General features: G+C 44.1%; 1 protein-coding gene across 1 annotated transcript in view; it reads left to right on the top strand.

Annotated features, from left to right (window-relative positions):
• ANKAR (ankyrin and armadillo repeat containing) overlaps positions 1-17,469 on the top strand; it is a 623,401-nt gene extending 605,932 nt beyond the window's left edge. The window contains exon 24 of the mRNA XM_073558116.1: positions 17,154-17,469. Within this exon, the coding sequence (XP_073414217.1) occupies positions 17,154-17,356 (203 nt within the window). The 3' untranslated portion in view covers positions 17,357-17,469. The remainder of the gene's footprint in view (positions 1-17,153) is intronic.
• Positions 17,470-25,649: the final 8,180 nt, after the last annotated feature.

Here is a 25,649-nt window from a genome sequence, read left to right as displayed (position 1 = left end):
GTGGGGTACCCAAGGGCATACCGGTACTTGTGGACAGTGGAGCAGGAGTCAGCCTGGTGGATGATCGCTTTGTCCAGACTCATGGCCTGAGGTGTAGGACCCTAGTCAATTCCCTAAGCGTCCAGGCCATTGACTCTGTCCCACTGAGCCAGAGGAGGTTGACCCAAGTTGTGGATAACATACCTCTGCGTATAAGACATCATGAGGAGTCCCTGTCATGCTACGTTTTGGAGGGAATGCCAGTACCTATTGTTTTAGGCCTCCCTTGATTGAAAAAACACAACCCGGTAATAGATTGGCGGTCTAGGGAAGTAGTCAGCTGGGATCAGTCGTGTGAGGGCTGCTGCCTGGTGACTACTGTCTCTGCCTTCTCTCTACAACCATCCCCTTCCTCTCCTGTGGGGGCAGCAGAGGTGATTCCGGGGAGTAGGGGAAAGTCTCAACCCTCACCATTAGACAACCCTGAGAGTCGCAGGCCTCGTAGTAGGAGGGGTCGGAGGGTGATGGTTCCCTCTGTGAATTGCGGGGGTGGGAGTGTGGTGACACAGGGGGATGCCTCTGTTGTCAGTTCCATAAAGAGTTCACCGTCTTGTGGCAAACGAATGTGTGGTAATAAATGTTCAGGTCCGGACCTGTGTGTGAACGTGTATGTATGGGTGGTCACCAAAAACATTCAGTGGAAGTGTGTTGCTAGGGTCTGGAGTTCTCAGGTGATCGGGCCATATCGGGTGTCGGCCATCCTCGGCCCAGGCACTTACCAACTGGAGTTACCCCTAAATATGCCCATACACAACTCGTTCCCCAGGTCGGTGCTCTGGAAATTTGTGGTGCCTCCGGAGCATACATTGCCATTTCCATCTGAGGTGAACTCTGGATCTGGGCATCCTCACTGTAGGTGGTTTTCTGGTGAGGAGCGGTCTTGAGGGTCCAGAGGCCCCACATTGAAGGGAAGGTACTGTCACAATCCATGTTTGGATTGTGGTAGATCTGGCTCACATATAACCTTTTTTTTTTCAAGCCTCTGGCTTAATGTTAGCTTTGCCCCCGGTGGCCGCTGCGGTTATTACAACCTTGTTGGCTGCTAACGGGTTTTGCCCCCAGTGGCCGCTGGGGTTATTACAACCTAGTTGCTGCTAATGGGTTTTGCCTCTGGTGGCCGCTGGGGTTACAACATGTGAAAATTATCCAGCAGGTGTTAACCCTCCCCTCCTTCCTATAAAAGGGTGTCAGGTGCTTTGAATCACTGTTGGTGATATTGTTCATTCCCCAACCAACCTTGGAGGAGAGAGGAGCTATTGGGAGCAGTGCTTTGCAGCTCATCCAGAGCTTTGGTGTCAGCTGTTCAGATGGAAGCTGTATCCGGGTGCTGTACTCTGTTGCTAGGAGCAATTGCAGCAGAGCAAAGCTAAGTTGTTTTCCCTAATGTTATATTAGTACAGCGGTGGGACCAGTGTCCACACTAACCAGTTCCCTAGTAAGGGATAGGTGCAGAGCTGGTGAGGGATTCAGGTATCCTGGTTGGCGATAGGGGAAGAGCCTGTTTAGGGAACGTTAGGAGTGTTCAGGGACAGTGCCTCAGGGGAGTGCAGAAGGTCTCCACGTCCCCGTTCCCTATTGTAGGGCCCACCATTGTAACTGTGTCCCCTGTTATGAGCTCATTTTCTGCTCCACCAGTTGAGAGTTCCCCTTCTGTTCTCCCTCTGGTGGTGATGGGAGGTGGTGAGGTTGGTTTGAGTGGTAGTGATCTGCCACCTGGTGAGGAAGATAGTGATTGGATCTCTGGAGTATCAGACTGGATATAAGACAGCTGACGCCCTATCCTGTTGCTGGTGATTCAGTCTGTTTCTCAGGTCTAGGACTCAGCTCTGTTCCAGTCTTCTATAGATAAGTTTGTTTTTTTGCTAATGTTCACACTTGCTCTTGTTGGTCTTTTCAGTTTTTTGTGTGGTCAGCCAGCCTGGCTGGACTGTGCTGAATTTCCACTCTTATTTGCCAAATTGCCTTTTTTTGTCCCTTATTAGATTGGCCTCTTTTTGCTCTGTCTCAGAATATTTCAGAGTGCTGATATAGTGGGAGAAGTCTAGTGACTTCAGGGTTAATTTTGCTATCAGTTGTGTTGGACATTTTGTAGGGTTGTTTTGGCAGACTGCAGACAGTGTCTTTCCTTTCCTGTCCTTTCTAGTTAGTCTGGCCCCATCGTTTGCTCAGCCTATTTTCCTGCCTTTGTTTGTGTTTTCATCTTTTTTCACTGTCAATACATGTGGGGGGCTGTCTCTCCTTTGGGTCTGCTCTGGGGCAGTTAGTTTTCCCCTTTTCCTGCTTTAGGATTATTTAGTTTCTCCAGTTGTGACGAGGCGTCTAGGACCACCGTAGAAATGCTCCACGACTGCTGCTAGTTGCGTGTTAGGATCAGGGGTCTGCAGTCTGCATAGTTACCAACCTCTTTGGTTTTCTGAGACTTAGCTTGTGTTTTTTTTTATTTCCTCCTCGGCTACCCGTTCATAACAGTCCCTGGTATTTCCTTGTCTGTCTTGTTGTTTCAGTTACTGACCTGTGGGTCGCGTCACACAGGACAAGGAGGACTGAGGAGTGCATTATACTGTACAGTACTGTATGGAGGACTACAGGAGTGCATGCTACTGTGTGGAGAACTATGATTAGTGCATTATACTATATTGAGGACTATGGTAGTGCATTATACTATATAGGGGACAATGGGTTCCATTATACTGTATGGAGGACTATTGGGAGTACATTATACTACACTGATGAGCAAAAGGGTAACAATGTTTTGAACTTTTGACATTAAGGTTCCATTTCTCACCATCCAATACTGCCTCTAACGTGAGACTACAATCTTTTATAGACAATCATCTCAAACATAAATTTCATATGATTAATTATGCAGATTGTCATATATAGAAGGACTATGGGAGTTCATTATACTGTATGAAGGACTATGGGAAATGCATTCTACTGTATGGGGGGGCTATAGGGAGGGAATTATACTGTATTGAGGACTATGGGAAGTGCATTATACTATATTGAGAACTATAGTGGAGCATTATACTATATATGGAGGACTATAGAGAGGACTATAGAGGGTCTTTTTAACTGTATGGAGGACTATGGGGACCGCATTATAATAATAATCTTTATTTTTATATAGCGCTAACAAATTCCACAGCGCTTTACAGTTTTGCACACATTAGCATCACTGTCCCTGAAGGCTCACAATCTAAATTCCCTATCAGTATGTCTTTGAAATGTGGGAGGAAACCGGAGTGCCCGGAGGAAACCCATGCAAACACGGGGAGAACATGCAAACTCCTTGCAGATGTTGTCCTTGGTGGGATTCGAACCCAGGACTCCAGCGCTGCAAGGCTACAGCGCTAACCACTGAGCCACCGTGCCACCCATTATACTATTTTAAAGACAATGGTGTGCATTTTACTGTATGGAGTACTATTGGGAATGCATTATAATATATGGAGGACTACTGGGAGTGCAGTATACTACACTGATGAGCAAAAAGGTAACAATGTTTTGAACACCTGACTTTCAGGCTCTATATTTCACCATATACTGCTGCTTTGAACATGAGACTACCATCATTTTATAGACAATCATCTCATACATAGATTTCACTTGCAACTATTTAGTATATGATTAGTTATGCAGGTTCTAGTTATGTATAGTAGGACTATTGGGAGTGCATTATACTGTATGGAGCACTATGGGAAGTGCATTATACTATATGGAGGACTATGTGGAGTGCATTATATTATACAGAAAACTATAGGAAGTGCATTATACTGTACAGAGGACCATTATACTATATAGAGGATTATGGAGTAGGTGGCTGTTATACTATATGGAGTCTGAAAGTTTGTAGAGGGTTGTCTGGGAGTCATTATACTGTTTGTAGGGCTAGTAGGGGCCATTATACAATGTGGTGAGGTGTGGGGCCATTGTACTGTATGTAGGCCCATTATTCTGCATAGAGGGCTGTGTGGTGGTCACAGTTGGATGAATGATACTGTGTTGAGGGTCATCATATTTTGTACAAAAATCATAAAGAAACCCCATAAATGATATCAATTTTATTATTTACATTTAAAACACCACCAATTCAGTGGTTCAGGCCACAAAAAAGCAACAAAGACACTGTGAAAAACAAATCCAACCATTTGGAGAATGCTAGGAATCCCTAGTATGGTGCCTATGCTTTCACCTTCCTGACTGTGGAGGTTGGCACCCTATGGGAAAGCGTTTTGGCTTCCCTGCTCACCAATGACTTCCCCTATGGTCCCTAGATATACCGTACAATCATTATAGCATCCCCTTCACAAGATAAGTGAATACAGGAACCCATCTGTCATGATCCAAGGTGGATCTGACAAGTAAATGGACAAAGTGAACTTTTTTTCCATTGGCTTGGTGCCAAAGTGGGTTGATTGCCCCCGGTGGCCATTAGAATTATTACACGTGGTGTCATTTGTTCTAAGTTGCCCCGGTGGTGGTGAGTGGTATTACACTTTAGTTTTAATGTGCACGTATTACAAATCAGGTGTGAGGCTCTATAAAAGAGTTTCAGGTGTGTTTGATGATCGTTTGGTGATATTGATAGGTCATCATTTGGGAAGCAAGCCTGGGTGATGAAGGAGCTGAATGAGAGTCCTGGGCAGCCCAGCCAGAGGGGTTGAGTCAGCTATGGAGTCTGCATGGAGTGCTGGCATGGATTGGTGGAGTTCAGCGTTGGTGTCTGCAAGAAGGACTGGCATGGTGTGGTGGAGTCGCAGTTTATGGTGTCAGCAGGAAGTGCTTGCATTGCTTGGTGGAGTGGTGACTATAGTGAGAGTTGCACTCAGAATGCTGGACTTGGTTGCTGAAAACTGGACTCAAGCATACTGGACTTATTATCAGAAAAGTTGGACTCAAGCATGCTGGACTTTTTGGCAGAAGCTGGACTCATCTTTGTGACCCTGTTTACTGGGCAGCTGCAACTGGTGGTGGACTCTGCTCCAAGGCTGCACTATGGTGATGGATCCGGTTGAAGGAGAAGATGCACGCAGGTGATGGGCTCTGTTGCGGGGAGAATAGGCAACAGAGCAAAGCTAAGTGGTGTTCCCCTGGATTGTCATTTTCCCTTGTGTGTGTTTAGTGCAGTGGTGGGATTAGTTTCTGCAAAGACCAATTCCCTAGTAAGGGTTTTGGTGCGGGGCGAGTCAGGGTTTGAGGTACGCGTGCGTTGCCCGGTGCGGAACCGGCATAGGGAACGTTAGGAGTGCAGGGACACTGGCTCAGGGGAGTACAGGAGGTCTCCACGTCCCTATTCCCTATCGAAGGGCCCTCCGTTGTTATTGTTACCCAGGTTTTCCCTTTATTATTTAAATTCGCCTTACTGGAGGTGGGGTTTCCAGACTTACGTGTATTACCTAAATTCGCCTGTTTGAGGCGGCGTATCCTGCTGCACGTGTTATTTAAATTCGCCCAACTGGAGGCGGTGTATCCAGGGTCACGTGTGTCATATGGGTTCGCCTTGCGGTACTCGTGACATCATCACATTCTATCGAGACATATGCTATGATATCAGACGCGTTGAGGCAGAGACTATGGAAGGCGGGTGGCATCTTAGATGAGTACCATATTTGTATATATGCCATGATTTGTGATGACTATACATGTGGCAGCTCCCATGAAAATCATATTGGAGGAGGAGTTTTTTCACCTTTTGGGTTGATCACTTACTGTGCTAAGGTGCACATTTGATGTCATTAGAATTTTTTTGGATTTAAATCCATTTAACTGTGTGGTACAAAGGTCTATCCAATAGTCTTTCCTTTATATTTAATTACCTTACATTTCAATTTCCTTGTATCCTTACGTTCGGTTATATGATTTAGGTAATCATTGTGCTTTTAGGTTGCCTTTAAATGAGGTCATTATTTGGACCAAGGTGTTTGTAGTGTTTATCATTTTCACATATTCCTCAGATGTGGAGAGATATCTTTGACAAATGTTAATTTTAACTAATTTCTGTGGTTTATGAGTTGATGTATAAGGATAAGACATTGACCATAACGACTTAAATTATTTATGAGTGCCACCAATGCCACATGTGTTCTGTATTGTTTTTAATAACTATCTTGGGGGCTGGGGTCTCCTTAGCTCTAGGAGTGGTCTATGCTTAGGAATAGGGGTTCCCTTAATCATTTATCTTGGGAGTGGGGTCTCTATAGTTACAATAGGGCATATCTAGGGACCCTAGGGGCAGTCATCGTTGAGCGGGGGGTGCCAAAACGCTTTCCCTAAGGTGCCAACCTCAGCAGTCAGGAAGGTGAAAGCATTGGCACCATATTAGGGATTCCTAGCATTCTCCAAGTGGTAGGATTTGTTTTTCACAGTGTTTTTGTTGTTTTCTTTGTGGTGTGAACCACTGAATTGGTGGTGTTCTAAATGTAAAGAATACAATTGATATCTTTTATGGGGTTTCTTTATGATTTTTGTACTTGATTTGATACCCAGGATTGCTATATATTTGTCATCATATTTGCAAGGGGAATTGAGGTGGAGTACAGTAGGGTCATCGTACTGGGTGTGGTGGGTACTTTAGAGGAATTCACTGTGGAGGTATCATATGGTATTTATGTGGCACTTTTGTTGGCATTAAACTTAGTGTGTATTGAAAGAGAATTAAGGGCTTTAATAGGAATAATATAACTCTGTAAAGGCTGGAAAGTTGTGAGATATGCTCTTCTGTGACCCTGACAAATTTATTTATGTTTATTTTTTTTTTTGAAGGGAGGCATAATTTCTATGTACACCCCAGTCTGATGGCCATACATATCTGCCTATTTGCCCTTGCCCAAGGTTGTGAAAGGGTTCCAAAATTTTTTTTTTTTACGTTCCCTTGTCGGTGCTACGTCAAAAATAAAATTCTTATGGCTCTTTGTTTGTGAACATGAAAAAAATAAAGAAAATTGTGTGGTCACTAACTGCTTAGAAAGACAATGAAGCCAGGTGGTTAAAAGGTTATTTAATTCATCATAGTAGCTTTATCCCCTTCACCTTTTTAACTCAGTGTCGTTCCGGAGATCCTGGTTGATTCGTACAATCTAATGTCAATACTATCCAGGAAATAGAAAATACTTTGAATCACCTGCAGATTATCTTCATTCCAAAAACAAACACAAGTATATTTGAGTACTGTTATGTCATTTCTGTTTTTATGACAGCATGTATATATGCTGTTCTTTGGTGTCATTACACATAAGACTACCTTGGTCCCCAATTATGTCTCATTGAGACAAATCTCCCTTGACTCTGCGCTGGAAAATTGTCCTCACCAGCCATGTCAGATTATCTTATCTCTGGTCATTGAATGTGAACAATCTAAAAAGGGAGTGTAGTGAAACATCCACAAGGGGGAGTTGGTGAGGGAAGAGAGGTTACACACTAAGAGCAGCAACCCTGAGCAACAGCACAGGTGCCACAGGTAATGAGAGAGAATAGTCAGACGAACCGAGTCAGAAACTAGCAGGAGCAAACGTACCAGAAGGAGCAGCAATACACGTAGTCAAAATACCAAGCCGAGAGTCAGAAAGCCAGAACATGAGAACGGGGTCAAAGGCATGAGACAAAATACGTGGTCAGGGTACAAGCCGGGGGGTCAGATGCCAGAGAGGGAACGTAATAGCAGAGACAAATATCAAGAGATGGGGTCAGAGATCAGTCCGGGTCATACACGTGAATATCAGTCAAAGGCAGGAGGATCACCAAGGTACAAGGGTCAGAGGCTCTAAACTGGAAGCTTGAGCTATCACGGACACTGGTCAGCAGGCTGTGAGAGACTGAAATAGCCCAGCTAGCTCCAGAACAAGGCTGAGGAGATTAACCAACGCATGACCAGTCCGGAGTAAAGACAGCAGAAGATAAACTCCGGACTGGACCATGACAGTACCCCCCTTTCAATGGGGGGCCACTGGACCCCAGGCTTCCCTGGATGACGAGCGTGAAAGGCCCGGACCAACCGATCCGCATGGACCGAACGCACCGGCACCCATGACCGATCCTCAGGACCGTATTCTTTCCAATGGACCAAGTACTGAAGTGGACGACGGAGCATGCGAGAATCCACCACATGTTCCACCTCGTACTCGGTCTGACCATCTACCATAACAGGCGGCGGGTGCGAGGGAGACTCATCAGAGGAAGGCACCGACGGCTTCAGAAGCGCCTTATGGAACACATTAGGAATCCGTAATGACGGAGGCAAATGCAGGCGAAAGGCCACAGGATTAATCACTTCTAAAATCTCATATGGACCAATAAACTTGGGACCCAACTTAGCAGAGGGAATTCTCAGCCTTATGTTTTTGGTGGATAACCATACCTTATCTGACCTTACCTGATAAGTCGTCCCCACCGAGCGTCGTTTATCCGCAAAAAATTTATATTTGCCCTGAGCCTCCCCAATGAACCTCCAACCACAAAAAGGCCGAATCAGCCCCTGGACACTCCAAATCTAGTCTGGAGGATTCACCAAAATGAGGGTGAAACCCATAGTTGCAGAAGAAAGGAGAAGTACCAGTAGACTGATTGACACGATTATTGAAGGCGAATTCCGCTATAGGTATCACAGAGCACCAATCATCCTGTCTGGATGTGACAAGACACCGCAGGATCTGCTCCAAAGACTGATTGGTCCTTTCAGTCTGACCATTGGTCTCGGGATGGTAGGCCGATGAAAAGGTCAGACTGATGCCCAGCCTTTTACAAAAAGCTCTCCAGAATTTTGCCACGAATTGCACCCCTCTATCAGACACCACACTGACAGGCACACCATGCAACCGAATCACATGCTCAATGAATAGCTTAGATAGAGTCTCAGTATTAGGAAGGCCCGTTAAGGGTACAAAATGTGCTTGTTTACTGAACCTATCCGCAACTTCCCAGATCACAGTTTTGCCATTAGAGGGTGGGAGACCGGTGATGAAATCCATGGACAAGTGAGTCCACGGTCTATTTGGAATTGGCAGTGGCACCAATTCCCTGGCTGGCCGGTTGTGGAAGGCTTTAGCGCGGGCACAAATTTCACAGGAGGACACAAAACCAGTGACGTCAGAAGTCAACGAGGGCCACCAGAACAGCCTAGTGATGGCTTTACGAGTGGCCGAGATTCCAGGATGCCCACTCAGAGCTGAGTCGTGGAACTCCCGAAGCACCCTTAGCCAATACTGGACAGGCACAAAGAGCTTATTTTCAGATATGGACGGAGGAGCAAGAGATTGGGCCTCACGAATCTCCTGCTCCAATCGGGGACACCACAGCCACCACCACCCCGCGCTGAAGAATGGAGGAAGGAGGCTCAGGAGGCGATACCGGATCTAGGCTGCGAGACAAGGCATCCACCTTCACATTCTTGGAACCTGGTCTGAAAGTAATGGAAAACTGAAATCGGGAAAAAAAGTGACCACCTTGCCTGTCTCGGAGTCAGACGTTTGGTGGATTCGATGTAAGAGAGGTTCTTGTGATCTGTAATGACAGTGATACGATGGACAGCCCCCTCCAAAAAATGCCTCCATTCTTCAAAAGCCAATTTAATGGCCAACAACTCTCAGGTTACCCACCTCATAATTTTTCAGCAGAGGAAATTTTTTTAGAAAAGAAGGCACAGGGTCTTAAGTTAGTTAATGTGGTGGGCCCCTGGGACAACACAGCCCCCACTCCCACCTCAGAGGCATCCACTTCTATGATGAATGGTTTAGACAAGTCAGGTTGAACCAGTACCGGAGCAGTCATGAAACGTTCTTTTAGCAAAGAAAACACCGCCACAGCTAGAGCTGACCAGTTTTTGAGATTCGCCCCCTTTTGGGTGAGATCAGTGAGGGGTTTGACCACTTGACAGAACCCCTTGATGAATTTTCTATAATAATTGGCGAACCCCAGAAATCGCTGAAGACCCTTGAGATCTCTTGGTTGCACCCAATCCACAATGGCCTGTACCTTCCTAGGGTACATACGAAACCCCTCAGCGGACAGGATGACCCCTAGAAAGGACAATTCTTGAGTAAAAAATGAACATTTATCCAATTTGGCAAAGAGTGAGTTCTCCCTGAGCCTCTGGAGAACCGCATGAAGATGACTCATATGACTTTGTCTATCAGAAGAATATATGAGTATGTCATCAAGATAAACAACTGCAAAGCATCCAATAAAATCAGAAAAAACATGGTTAATGAAATTCTGGAATACCGCTGGTGCATTAGTCAAACCGAAGGGCATAACCAAATTTTCAACAGACCCTCAGAGGTGAGAAACGCAGTTTTCCATTCATCCCCCTCCCACACACGGATGAGATTGTATGCTCCCCTGAGATGCAACTTAGAGAACCACCTGGCCCCCGACAATTGATTGTACAAATCAGGTATCAGTGGGAGAGGATAAGTGTTTCTTATGGCTATTTTGTTCAGTTCTCGAAAATGGAGGCATGGGCGTAAACCACCATCCATTTTTTTTACAAAAAAGAACCCCGCTGCCACGGGAGAGACAGATGGCCGTATATGCCCTTTTCGGAGGCTCTCAGAGATATACTCCTTCATAGCAGACCGCTCAGGGCCGGAGAGATTGTACAGCCGGGCTTTGGGCAATTTGGCACTGGGAGCAAGATCCACGGCACAATCGAATGGGTGGTGTGGTGGTAGAACCTCAGCCTTCTTTTCGGAGAACACATCCTCAAAATCCTTCAGGTACTACGGAATACCCTCCAGACTGACCGATGACATAGACACAGTAGCAAGACAATTTTCAGAACAACCAGGTCCCCATTTAACAATATCCTGGGACCTCCAGTCACTAACCCTAACACCAGGCCAGCAGGGAGGTTATCCAAAACAAAGCATGACATGCGCTCCTGGTGTAGGGCCCCTGTTGTGATCTCATTTTCTCATTCACCTTTGATGTCCGATGAACTCCCTCTGCTGGTGAAAGGAGGTGGTGAAACTGATTTGGATGGGAGAAACCTGTCACCTGAACAGGTGGATTGCGATTGGACATCCGGAATCTCTGAGTGGATATAAGGCAGCTGACGCCTTGTAGGGTTGCTGGTGATTTCTCTGCTCTGAGCTCTGGCCTCCAGTTCAGTTCCTGTTTTCTAAAGCTAAGTTTTGCTATGTTATTGTTCCATGAGATTTTGTCTGATTTGCTTAGTTTTGTGTTCTGCCAGCCCCGGCTGGGGCTCTGCTGAATTTCCATTTTTGTCCCTGATTGGTTTAATCTCTTTTGCTCTGTCTTCAGAATATATCGGAGTGTTGATATAGGGATTTTGAAGTCTAGTGACTTCAGGGCCGTTTTTGCTATCAGACGTGTTGGGACATTTTTGGTAGGGTTTTTGCGGATCGCAGCCAGCATCTTTTCTGTCCTTTCCTATCTAGTTAGTTGGGCCCCATCGTTTGCTCTACCTGTCTTTCTGTCTGTGTTTGTGTTTTCATCTGTTTTCACCGACAATACATGTTGGGGGTTGTCTATTGCTTTGGGGTCTGCTCTGGGGCAGTTTAGATTTCCCCTTTCTTTCCTTAGGCTTATGTAGTTCTCCGGCTGTGAAGAGGCATCTAGGACCACCGTAGAACGCTCCACGGCTACTGTTAGTTGTTGTGAATAGGATCAGGGGTCTGCAATCCGCTAGCTACCAACCTCTCCGGTTTTCTGGACTTAGCTTGCATTTTTGTTTTTTCCTCCTCCGGTGACTCATTCATAACAGGCCCCCACCCTGAGGGTGAATTCTTTAGAAATGAAATGGAGACCATCCTTAGTGAGAGGTGTAGAGTCAATAGCCACAATTTTTAAGGGAGTCCCCTACCTAACTGTCCCTAATCTACAGCGAGCCACCAGCTTAGAGTCAATCAGGTTCAGAGATGACCCACAGTCAACAAAAGCCGACATATGGAAAAACCCGTTCTCAACACCAAGTTTCACCTTTAGCAGTATCTTAGAAAATGAAGAAAAAGGTACCTGAGAGTCTGGGTGACCTCCACGACTATCACCCAGACTCAGCCTCTTGTTAGTCGGAGGACAGGAGGGGCAGTCTTTTTTCCAATGTCTGGGATCTCCGCAGTAAAAACACAACTTTCCGTCATGTCGCCATTTCCTCTCCTTCTCCTGGGGGTTAGTGGCTCCCACCTCCATAGGTTTAGATGGAAGCAAAACATCAGGGTTAGCAGGGAAAACGGAAACCTTCGTTGAGTAACACCTCTGTCCCGCAGTCTCTGGTCCATACGGATAGCCTGAGTCATAGAGTCCTCCAATGAGCTGGGAGGTGGATGGAGAGCCAGAGCATCCTTCAAGCAATCCGACAGTCCCTTCCTGAACAGACATCTCAGTGCGGAGTCATCCCAGGACACCTCAGTGGACCATCGACGGAATTCGGAGCTGTACCATTCGGCTGAGTGTTTCCCTTGCCCCAGACCCATAATAGTGTCCTCTGCCACCCTAACATGGTCCGGTTCATCATAGATAAGTCCTAGGGCCTCAAAGAACCTATCTACTGTGGTGTAGTAACCACTGTGTTCGCTAGGGGGCGCTGTGTAGATGTCCCAAGAGAACGGATGAGTGGCAGAATCCTGAAGGATGGTTATGTATCTCTAAGTGGGTGACTTTGAGATGGAGACTTGTGTACAGTTGTGGCCAAATGTATTGACACCCCTGCAATTCTGTCAGATAATACTCAGTTTCTTCCTGAAAATGATTGCAAACACAAATTCTTTGGTATTATTATCTTCATTTAATTTGTCTTAAATGAAAAAACACAAAAGAGAATGAAGCAAAAAGCAAAACATTGATCATTTCACACAAAACTCCAAAAATGGGCCAGACAAAAGTATTGGCACCCTCAGCCTAATACTTGGTTGCACAACCTTTAGCCAAAATAACTGCGACTAACCGCTTCCGGTAACCATCAATGAGTTTCTTACAATGCTCTGCTGGAATTTTAGACCATTCTTCTTTGGCAAACTGCTCCAGGTCCCTGATATTTGAAGGGTGCCTTCTCCAAACTGCCATTTTTAGATCTCTCCACAGGTGTTCTATGGGATTCATGTCTGGACTCATTGATGGCCACCTTAGAAGTCTCCAGTGCTTTCTCTCAAACCATTTTCTAGTGCTTTTTGAAGTGTGTTTTGGGTCATTGTCCTGCTGGAAGACCCATGACCTCTGAGGGAGACCCAGCTTTCTCACACTGGGCCCTACATTATGCTGCAAAATTTGTTGGTAGTCTTCAGACTTCATAATGCCATGCACACGGTCAAGCAGTCCAGTGCCAGAGGCAGCAAAGCAACCCCAAAACATCAGGGAACCTCCGTCATGTTTGACTGTAGGGACCGTGTTTTTTTCTTTGAATGCCTCTTTTTTTTCTCCTGTAAACTCTATGTTGATGCATTTGCCCAGAAAGCTCTACTTTTGTCTCATCTGACCAGAGAACATTCTTCCAAAATGTTTTAGGCTTTTTCAGGTAAGTTTTGGCAAACTCCAGCCTGGCTTTTTTATGTCTCGGGGTAAGAAGTGGGGTTTTCCTGGGTCTTCTACCATACAGTCCCTTTTCATTCAGACGTCGATGGATAGTACGGGTTGACACTGTTGTACCCTCGGACTGCAGGGCAGCTTGAACTTGTTTGGATGTTAGTCAAGGTTCTTTATCCAACATCAGCACAATTTTGCGTTGAAATCTCTTGTCAATTTTTCCTTTCCGACCACATCTAGGGAGGTTAGCCACAGTGCCATGGGCTTTACACTTCTTGATGACACTGCGCACCTTAGACACAGAAACATTCAGGTCTTTGGAGATGGACTTGTAGCCTTGAGATTGCTCATGCTTCCTCACAATTTGGTTTCTCAAGTCCTCAGACAGTTCTTTGGTCTTCTTTCTTTTCTCCATGCTCAATGTGGTACACACAAGGACACAGGACAGAGGTTAAGTCAACTTTAATCCATGTCACCTGGCTGCAAGTGTGATTTAGTTATTGCCAACACCTGTTAGGTGCCACAGGTAAGTTACAGGTGATGTTAATTACACAAATTAGAGAAGCATCACATGATTTTTCGAACAGTGCCAATACTTTTGTCCACCCTCTTTTTTATGTTTGGTGTGGAATTATATCCAATTTGGCTTTAGGACAATTCTTTTTGTATTTTTTCATTTAAGACAAATTAAATGAAGATAATAATACCAAAGAATTTGTGTTTGCAATCATTTTCAGGAAGAAACTGAGTATTATCTGACAGAATTGCAGGGGTGTCAATACTTTTGGCCATGACTGTATATGTGATCAGCAATATCGGTGCTGAGGTGTTGTTTCAAAGTGTAAGGGAGAAGTCTTCAGGTAACTAGAGAGATGGGCGGGTACTGGTTACCTGCAAACCCACCCAGGGGTGTGTCTGAAAACACCTGTGTTAAAAGGCTATGTGAGTGTGTGAAGGACCTGTGATGAGGTCATAGTCACGTGACCCGGTGGGCGTGGCTATAGACCATATAATGTGGCCAGGGTAGGTCACATGTGGTGAATGCTGGGACCTGGTTGGTCTAGTGTGGAAGGTCCTGCAGAAATGGAGCTTCCTGCCTGACAGCACGTGTGGACGCTGTGAGCAATGGCGATGTGTGCCTGAGAGTTCCCTGGAGGGGATAAACGTGTGCGGGATGCTGAAGCTGCATGAGGAGCCCTGACGTGGGTGAGATAATTGTGAGGCTAAGAGAACCTACGTACTGGACACTGATAACCAGAGTAAGCACTATAATGGACGCTATGCAGATGTTATGAAGTTATGTTGCTTCTATGGTTTACGATGGTGAATAAACCGCAAGGACTGTTATGGTTTGTTGGAAAATCCGTGCCAGATTTGGTTTTGTTCACTGCCTAGCAAGAATCCCCTACTTAGATGACAACGCTACCTCACACTACCGACATCCATTCAGGGGCAGTAGGGGTCAACGAGAAAGCCCAGGATTGGGGACCCTCCCTAAGTAAGGAGATAACAATCCCCACCCGCTGAGTCTCATCCCCAGACGATCGTGGTCTAAGAGAAAACCATAATTTACAATGCTCCGTGAATATGTGAAATGTATCCTTTTTGCCAGAAAATGCGTCAGAAGTTTCACTGAGGCTTCAGGAGAGTGCAAAATAACATCTACAGAGTCACCTGGTGGACAAACAATATGAGAGGTGTTTCTCTGCATGGTCTTAATAGTCTCAGTCAGTTCTTTCTGTAAGTGGGTATCAGACATGACAAGGGACTGATGATTCACAGAAAAGTCCTGCGCCGTCTGCGTCAAACTGGACACTTGATCTGCCAAGTTATGCAGCAGATCCATGACCAAAGAAAAAAAGTGCAAAATCCCGTTAATGTATAGGTTAGTGATAATGTACTGAAACCTCCACCAGGGGGAGCTGGTGAGGGAATAGAGGTTACACACTAAGAGCAGCAACCCTGAGCAACAGCACAGGTGCCACAGGTAATGAGAGAATAGTCAGACGAACCGAGTCAGAAACTAGCAGGAGCAGACGTACCAGAAGGAGCAGCAATACACGTAGTCAAAATACCAAGCCGAGAGTCAGAAAGCCAGAACATGAGCACGGGGTCCAAAACATGAGACGAAATACATGGTCGGGGTACAAGCCGGGGGGTCAGATGCCAGAGAGGGAACGTAACAGCAGAGACGAATACCAAGAGATAGGGTCAGAGATCAGTCCGGGTCATACACGTGAATATCAGTCAAAAGCAGGAGGATCACCAAGGTACAAGGGTCAGAGGCTCTAAACTGGAAGCTTGAGCTATCACTAACACTGTTCAGCAGGCTGTGAGAGACTGAAATAGCCCAGCTAGCTCCAGAACAAGGCTGAGGAGATTAAACCCCGCATGACCAGTCCGAGTGAAGACAGCAGAAGATAAACTCCAGACTGGACCATGACAGGGAGTAAGCTGGCACCGGTTTTCTGTCACAACCCGAACCCAATTTCATGACGATATTGAAACCTGCAAGTAAATGTTTTCCATTTAAACAAAAAGACTTTATCCAAATGTCATAGAGTGGAAACGTTTACTTGATACATTTAATCACTCTTTCTTGGAACCTACATGGTGGGCCATTTATATGGATACACCTAAATAAAATGGGAATGGTTGGTGATATTAACTTCCTGTTTGCGTCACATTAGTATATGCGAGGGGGAAAACTTTCAAGATAGGTGGTGACCAGTGGATTGGTCATTGTGGGCTAGTTGAATGGCCACCAAGGTCTCATGATCTGATCCCCTTAGACTTTCATCTTTGGGGTCATCTTAAGGCAATTGTCTATGCTGTGAAGATATGAGATGTGCAGCATCTGAAACAATGGATACTGGAAGCCTATGCTAATATTTCTTCTGCGGTGTTGCTATCAGTGTGTCAAGAGTGGGAGAAGAGGGTTGCATTGACAATCCAACACAATGGTCAGCAGTTTGAACACATTTTATAAGTGGTCATAAACTTGTAAATAACTCATGAAAGAATAAAGTTACGTTAAAACCAAGCACACCATTGTTTTTCTTGTGAAATTCTCAATGAGATTGATGTGTCACATGACCCTCTTCCCAATGAAAAAAATAAAGTTGGATCCAAAATGGCCGACTTCAAAATGGCCACCATGGTCACCACCTATCTTGAAAGTTTTTCCCCTCCCATATACTAATGTGCCACAAACAGGAAGTTGATATCACCAACCATTCCCATTTTATTTTGGTGTATCCATATAAATTGCCCACCTTGTACATTTGTTCCATCCTTGCTTTAATGGAATAGAAACAGATTGAGAACTCTAGACCTGTGAGTGTTTTCTGTGGTATGGTCAGAGGAGTCTTCAATCTTTAAAACCATGACTGTAAGCAGTGATTGTTGTTCATTGAATAGTTATAATTTGAAGGCCTTTTCATTTGTTTTACACAATTTTCGCAGTCTCCTCAGTATCACTCTCTTGCCAAAAATGATATATTTTATAGGGAGATTTCACGGTACCCACAAACATTAATATGAATTCAGGAGACAATTAGGATTTTCACAAGAAAGCCTGTTTTCAAGTCTTTAACATTTTAAGTTTGATATAAGCTTATTTTGTGTTTTTTGTATAGAGTCAAAAGAATGTCTAAACTATGAAGACTCAAAGGATTACAATTGGAAAGAACATTGCCAATTCAAATCAGTGGTTTTACATTCGAAACCTAAGACAGCTGACCCTAGCACCCAAAGAAAAGTGGGGTTCTCCTTATCATCTACTTTAGGTGTTGCAAGACCTAAGACTTCTAATTTGGAAAATTTAAAGTTTTTCAAGTAGAATAAATGGACTTTATTTGCTTGTTATGTGGGCACAGTATGCTAAAGTTAGTTAGCACATTGAAGCTCAAATTTGAGTTGGATATTTATGCTTAAAGGTGTTGTCCGGGCTTTTCACATAATCTCAGTACATATCTGGGCTGCAGAATTATGACAATAAGTAATTTACTTTCTGTCACTAGTTTGCACGGTTTTCTAGATATTCTGAACAGAACGTCCAAGGGGGGTGTGTTATGGCATTGAAATGAGAACTGGTCGTAACCTCCTACTCTACTCCAAACATGCCCTCTATAGCAACAACCCCACCCTCTATAGCTACAGGCCCTCCCTGTCCACATGAAGAAGCCCTCATCACACAGTAACAAATACTCCCCCTCTAGCAGCCTCACTGCAGAGAGCAGACCAACCAGCTGCTCCTCCCCTAGACACACTCTGAGCACTGATCTATGGAAAGTGAAACTAGTGAGGAGGGAAAATCGTCCTGTATTCTGGGCCACTCCATGATTGCAATACATAACTCATTATCAGTAATTCCTTCCCTCACTGTCCCAGGCTGCTGGCAGCAGTGAGAACAGACTGTGTGATGGCCAGTGATGGGGGTCTGCAGCTTCTAATCTGCACAGGGGATGGCAGTCGCTGATGTAATCTGTTGTGTGACAAAGCCTCTGCTGTGTGAATGAGACAGCTCTATGTCACTGATGTCTTCACACAGCAGCAGATTTGGTGCAGTGTATGTGTGAGCACTGTGTCTCTAATGACACAAATACTGATGGGAGCAGCCTGTCCCAGAATACAGGATGATTTTCCCTCCTCACTACTTTCACTTTCCATAGAGCACTGTTCAGCGTGTGTCTGGGGGAGGAGCAGCTGGGTGGTCTGCTCTCTGCAGTGAGGCTGCTAGAGGGGGGGATTTGTTACTGTGTGATGAGGGCTTCTTCATGTGGACGGGGAGGGCCTGTAGCTATGGAGGGTGGGGTTGTTGCTATAGAGGGTATGTTTGGAGTAGAATAGGAGGTTACGACTAGTTCTCATTTCAATGCTATAACACACCCCTCCTTGGACGTTCTATTCAGAATATCTAGAAAACCATGCAAACTAGTGACAGAAAGTAAATTACTTATTGTCATAATTCTGCAGACTAGATATGTACTGAGATTATGTGAAGAGCCCGGACAACCCCTTTAATATGGAAATAGGCAGTTACATAAACTTTTTAACATTTGTTAGTAGGCTGCAAAATTATTGTTTGATGTACTGTTTTAATTATTTTATTGATATTTAATTGTCCATATATGCTCCATAAAATAAATGAAACATTCAGCAACATCTCTCAGAATAACTTTTCTTGTTGTATTATCTTCAATGCATGAGTTATATACAGTTCCTTGAGAAAGTATTCGGCCCCCTGGAACGTTTCAACCTTTTCCCACATATCATGCTTCAAACATAAAGATACCAAATGTAAATGAAAAACCAACAACAAGTGGGACACAATTGTGAAGTTGAACAAAATTTATTGTTTTTTTAAATTTTTGTGGAAATTCAAAAACTGAAAAGTGGGGCGTGCAATATTATTCGGCCCCTTTAACTTAATACTTTGTTGCGCCACCTTTTGCAGCGATTACAGCTGCAAGTCGCTTGGAATATGTCTCTATCAGTTTTGTACATCGAGAGACTGAAATTCTTGCCCATTCTTCCTTGGCAAACAGCTCAAGCTCAGTGTGGTTTGATGGAGATCGTTTATGAACAGCAGTTTTCAGCTCTTTCCACAGATTCTCGATTGGATTCAGGTCTGGACTTTGACTTGGCCATTCTTACACCTGGATACATTTATTTGTGAACCATTCCATTGTAGATTTTGCTTTATGTTTGGGATCATTGTCTTGTTGGAAGGCAAATCTCCGTCCCAGTCTCAGTTCTTTTGCAGACTCCAACAGGTTTTCTTCAAGAATGGTCCTGTATTTGGCTCCATCCATCTTCCTTGTCCCTGCTGAAGAAAGGCAGGCCCAAACCATGATGCTGCCACCACCATGTTTTACAGTGGGGATGTGTGTTCAGGGTGATGAGCTGTGTTGCCTTTACGCCAAACATATCCTTTGGCACTGTTGCCAAAAAGTTCCATTTTGGTTTCATCTGACCAGAGCACCTTCTTCCACATGTTTGGTGTGTATCCTAGGTGGCTTGTTGCAAACTTTAAACAACACTTTTTATGGATATCTTTGAGAAATGGCTTTCCTCTTGCCACTCTTCCATAAAGGCCAAATTTGTGCAGTGTATGACTGATTGTTGTCCTATGGACAGACTGTCCCACCTCAACTTTAGATCTCTGCAGTTCATCCAGAGTGATCATGGGCCTCTTGGCTGCATCTCTGATCAGTCTTCTCCTTGTTTGAGATGAAAGTTTAGAGGGACGGCCGGGTCTTGCTAGATTTGCAGTGGTATAATACTCCTTCCATTTCAATATGATCGCTTGCACAGTACTCCTTGGGATGTTTAAAGTTTTAGAAATCATTTTGTATCCAAATTCGACTTTAACCCCTTTCCTACAATGGACGTACTATTCCGTCCATGTGACCTGGGACCTAAGTCCCAAGGACGGAATAGTATGTCTAGTGCGATCAGCGGGGCTCACGTGGTGATCACCGCTCATCACGGCCGGGTGTCAGCTGATTATCACAGCTGACACCCGGCACAATGTGTCAGGGGCAGTCACGGACTGCCCCCGACATGTTAACCCCTTGCACACCGCGATCAAACACAATCGCGGTGTACCGGGGGTTAAAGGGAAGCATCGGCAGGGAGGGGGCTCCCTCCGTGCTTCCCTGAGCCCTCCACAGCAGCGCAATGTGCAGCGCTGCTGCGGGGGGCTCCATCCCTGCAGGTTCCCGAATCCAACATGGCGACGGGGACCTTCGGGGGCCTGCAGGGAGCTGACATCCTCAGTGCCTGCAAAGCGCAGGCATGAGGAAGTCTGCGTCTATACCTGTGACAGATCGCTGATCTGTCACAGTGATCTGTGATGTCCCCCCTGGGACAACCTAATAAAGTTAAAAAAAAGTGTAAAATAATTTTAAAAAAATTGCTAAATAAATTAAAAAAAACATATTCCCTAATAAATTCATTTTTTGGAAATAAAAAAAGTAAATAAAAGTGCACATATTTGGTATCGCTGCATCCGTAACGACCCGCCCTATAAAACTGTCCCATAAGTTAACCCCTTTAGCAAACCCCTTAAAAAATAAAAATAAAAAACGAAGCAAAAAATAATGATTTATTATCATACTGCCGAACAAAAAGTGAAACAACGCACGATCAAAAAGACGCATATAAATATCCATGGTACCGCTGAAAACGTCATCTTGTCCCGCAAAAAACGAGCTGCCACACAGCGTCATCAGCAAAAAAATAAAAAAGTTATAGCTTGCAGAATAAAGCGATGCAAAAATAATTATTTTTTATATAAAATTGTTTTCATTGCATAAAAGTGCTAAAACATAAACAACATAAATGAGGTATTGTAACCGTACTGACCCGAAGAATAAAACCGCTTTATCAATTTTACCGCACGCAGAATGGTGTAAACGCACCCCCCAAAAGAAATTCACGAAACGCTGTTTTTTGTTCATTCTGCATCCCAAAAATCGGAATAAAAAGCGATCAAAAGATGTCACATGCCCGAAAATGATACCAATACAAAACGTCAACTCGTCCCGCAAAAAATAAGACCTCACATGACTCGGTGGCTCAAAATATGGAAAAATTATAGCTCTCAATATGTGGTGATGCAAAATCTATTTTTACAATAAAAAGCGTCTTTTAGTGTGTGACAGCTGCCAAATATAAAAACCGCCATAAATAGTAAATCAAACCCCCGTTATCACCACTTTAGTTAGGGAAAAATAATAAAATTAAAAAAATGTATTTATTTCCATTTTCCCGTTAGGGTTAGGGCTAGGGTTAGGGCTGAGATTAGGGTTAGGGGTGTGTTGGGGTTAGGGTTGGAGTTAGAATTGGGGGATTTCCACTGTTTGGGCACATCAGGTGCTCGCCAAGCGCAACATGGCATCTGATCTCAATTCCAGCCAATTCTGCGTTGAAAAAAGCAAATGGTGCTCCTTCCCTTCCAAGCTCTGCCATGCACCCAAACAGTGTTTTACCCCCACATATGGGGTATCAGCCTACTCAGAACAAATTGCAAAACAACTTTTGGGGTCCAATTTCTCCTGTTGCCCTTAGGAAAAAAAAATTGGGAGGCAAAAATATCATTTTTGTGGAAAAAAATATGATTTTATTTTCACGCCCGTGCGTTATAAACTTCTGTGAAGCACTTGGGGGTTCAAAGTGCTCACCACACATCTAGATAAGTTCCATGGGTGGTCTAGTTTCCAAAATGGGGTCACTTGTGGGGAGTTTGAATAGTTTAGGCACATCAGAGCCTCTCCAAACGCACATGACACCCGCAGACCATTCCATTCAAATGCGAAACTTCAAAGCCTTTGTCCTCGATCCAGCTTCTGTCACATTCTGCAAAATTGTCAGTCTTTTAAATGAATGCTCTTCAAAATTTACTTGGTTTCGTAAGTGTTATGAGAGAAAGAAATGTTATTCCACATTTCAGCTTTGCGTGGAATGGAATGTTTTGCTGCATTAACCAGTTTGAATGTTCGATTGGTGCTGCAATCTTCCTTGGATTTCAAACACATTCCTTCTTCTGGTGCTATGGCTTAGTTGGTTAAAGCACCTGTCTCATTAACAGGAGATCCTGAGTTCAAATCTCAGTAGTGCCTTGTTTTCATCACCTCACAAAGAAGCGTCCAGCTCTTCTGGTAGTGCAATTGTGAGTTTAAAAATCTCTTCTATCTAAGAGATATAAAGGAAGAAAGATGGCTTCAAGCATGACAATGTAAAACCAGTTGATTTAGTTTTGAAATGCCTCCTTTCTATGCATCTCTAATCCGTCTATCCAATGTATCTCACCTTTATGTCCTTTGGCTTAGTTGGTCAAAGAGCCTGTTTAGTAAACAGAAAATCTTGAATTTGAATGCCAGCAGTGCTATTCTTTCTTTATGTCAGTTTGGGGCTTCTTAACCCTCTAAGCAGGCTTTCTAATGTATCACACCTGTTTGTCCTTTGTCTTAGTTGGTCAAAGAGCCTGTTTAGTAAACAAAAAATCTTGAATTTGAATGCCAGCAGTCCTCTTCCTTCTTTATCTCAGTTTAGGGCTGTTTAACTCTCTAAGCAGGCTTTTTAATGTTTCGCACCTGTTTGTCCTTTGGCTTAGTTGGTCAAAGAGCCTATTTAGTACATGGAAAATCTTGATTTTGAATGTCAGCAGTGATTTCTATTCTTCATCTCATTTTGTGGGTTTTTACCCCAAAAAGAGGACTTTTACTCTTGTTTGTCATCAAATATTAATTTCCCACAGCCCTAATATAGTGTAATTGAGAAAAAAATTCTCTGCTGTTGAAACACTTTAAAAGGAATTAGATGATATAATTTTCTTTACAGAATATAGGATGGCATCAAGCTTTACAAATTAAAACCAGTGGATTTACACATCTGACTCTGCAAAGTTTGATAGCAGCACAGGAGTATTGTAAACTTTCATGCTTGAAGTGTCCACCGCTTGGGTTAAAAATGAAAACCAAACCATTTAACGCGAAAGAAGAAGCAGATCAATCTGACGAGGATGGGCTTCGAACCCATGCATGCCTTAACCACTCGGCCACCTAGCGCCCGCGCGTTATGGTGGGAAGATGTGATGAGGATTTTTACCAGTCAGTGTTTTTTCGCTGAAGATTGTATGTTGGCTTTTGTCAGAGTTGCCTTATCTCGTCACCTACAGTGCCTATTGTTTGAAGTTACCTTGGGGAAAACTCTATCAGAAATGAACCAGTGCTGAGGTTTTTAATATCAATTAGTCAGAATTTTTCCTCCTTTTGGTTTTGCCATGGCATTCCTTCAATCTGTCTATTCTGTGTCATAACTTGGAAGCAAAACAAGTCCCAAATTTCAGCTGTGCTAAAAGATGGATCATTCAAATGCAAAACTTCAAAGCCTTTGTCCTCGATACAGCTTCTGTAAATTTGTCAGTCTTTTAACCCCTTCATGACCAAGCCTATTTTGACTTTAATGACCAGGCCATTTTTTGCAATTCTGACCACTGTCCCTTTATGAGGTAATAACTCTGGAACGCTTCAACGCATCCTTGCAATTCCGAGACTGTTTTTTCGTGACATATTGGGCTTCATGTTAGTGGTAAATTTAGGTCGATAATTTTTGCGTTTGTTTGTGAAAAAATCGGAAATTTGGTGAAAATTTTGAAAATTTTGCAATTTTCACATTTTGAATTTTTATTCTGTTAAGCCACAGAGTTATATGACACAAAATAGTTACTAACTAACATTTCCCACATGTCTACTTTACATCAGCACAATTTTTGAAACAACATTTTTTTTTTGTTAGGAAGTTATAAGGGTTAAAAGTTGACCAGCGATTTCTCATGTTTACAACAAAATTTAAAAAAAAAATTTTTTAGGGACCACCTCACATTTGAAGTCACTTTGAGGGGTCTATATGGCAGAAAATACCCAAAAGTGACACCATTCTAAAAACTGCACCCCTCAAGCTACTCAAAACTACATTCAAGAAGATTATTAACCCTTCAGGTGCTTCACAGGAACTAAAGCAATGTGGAAGGAAAAAATGGACATTTTAATTTTTCCAACAAAAATTTTTTTAGCATCAATTTATTCATTTTCACATGGGCAACAGGATAAAATGGATGCTAAAATTTGTTGGGCAATTTCTCCTGAGTACACTGATATCTCACATGTGGTCATAAACCACTGTGTCGGCGCACGGCAGGGCTCAGAAGGGTAGGAGCACCATTTGACTTTTTGAATGGAAAATTAGCTCCAATTCTTAGCGGTTGCCATGTCGCATTTGGAGAGCCCCTGTGTGCCTAAACATTGGAGCTCCCCCGCAAGTGACCCCATTTTGGAAACTAGACCCCCCAAGGAACTTATCTAGGTGCATAGTGAGCACCTTGAACCCCCAGGTGCTTCACAAATTGATCCGTAAAAAAGAAAAAGTACTTTTTTTTCACAAAAATTTTGTTTTAGCCTCAATTTTTTCATTTTCACATGAGCAACAGGATGCTAAAATTAGTTGGGCAATTTCTTCTGAGTACACCAATACCTCATATGTGGTCATAAACCACTGTTTGGGCGCACAGCAGGGCCCGGAAGGGAAGGAGTGCCATTTGACTTTTTGATTGGAAAATTAGCTCCAATCGTTAGCGGACATTGTCGCGTTTGGAGAGTCCCTGTGTGCCTAAACTACGTCAGGTTGATGTGCGTGGTGTAGTGTATGTCAGGTTGGTCTGCATGGTACCATACGGGAAACTTGAGTTCCAGGGGTGCTGGGCCGCGCTCCGTCCTCATCTCCAAAAATCATGGCCTTTATCACCACCTCCTGGAAGACAAGGAAGGTGTGGTTCTGGCCTGCACATCGTGATAGCACGCATGCGTTATTCAGTGCCATTTGTACGATGTGCACAGCCAGTTTTTTGTACCACACCGTCGCCTTCCGCATGGCACTATAGGGCTGGAGGACTTGATCAGAAAGATCAACTCCCCCCATGTGATGGTTGTATGCCAGGACAAAGTCCGATTTGTGGACTGGTGCTGGAGTACCTCGAATGGTGGTGGCCGTGGTGCCGGCACCATGGATTGTGGTCAAGATAAAGACTTCTCTTTTGTCTTTGAACTTGACAACAAGCTTGTTGCCGCTACATTGGGCTCGGCTCTCACCCTTTGGGAGAGGCTGCTCAATTAGCGGCAAAGGGAGACCCCTCTGGTTTCTGCGCATGGTACCGCAAGTGACGGTAGCTCTGGCAGAGAGGGATTGAAATAGTGTGATGCTTGTATAAAAGTTATCAACGTACAGATGGTAACCTTTATCAAGCATTGGGTGGACCAAATCCCACACTATTTTCCCACTCACCCCCAGAGCAGGTGGACATTCTGGGGGCTGGATCTTGGCGTCCTTTCCTTGGTAAACTCTAAAGGTGAGAGTGTACCCTGAGGTACTCTCACACAGCTTGTAGAGTTTTATCCCGTACCTCGCCCTTTTGCTGGGCAGGTACTGACGGAAATGAAGCCTCCCTTTGTAGTGGACGAGGGATTCATCCACACAAATTTCCCTTTCGGGAATGTACACTTCAGCAAACTTGTTGCTGAAGTGTTCGATGACTGGCCGAATTTTGAACAGTCTATCAAAATTCGGGTCAT

Source organism: Dendrobates tinctorius, unplaced genomic scaffold, assembly GCF_039654945.1.
Source record: "Dendrobates tinctorius isolate UK_male_01 unplaced genomic scaffold, ASM3965494v1 ptg000254l, whole genome shotgun sequence".
In the NCBI taxonomy this organism is placed as follows: Eukaryota; Metazoa; Chordata; class Amphibia; order Anura; family Dendrobatidae; genus Dendrobates; species Dendrobates tinctorius.
The sequence above is the reverse complement of the archived record's forward strand: the minus strand, read 5'-3'. Positions and strand labels throughout refer to the sequence as shown.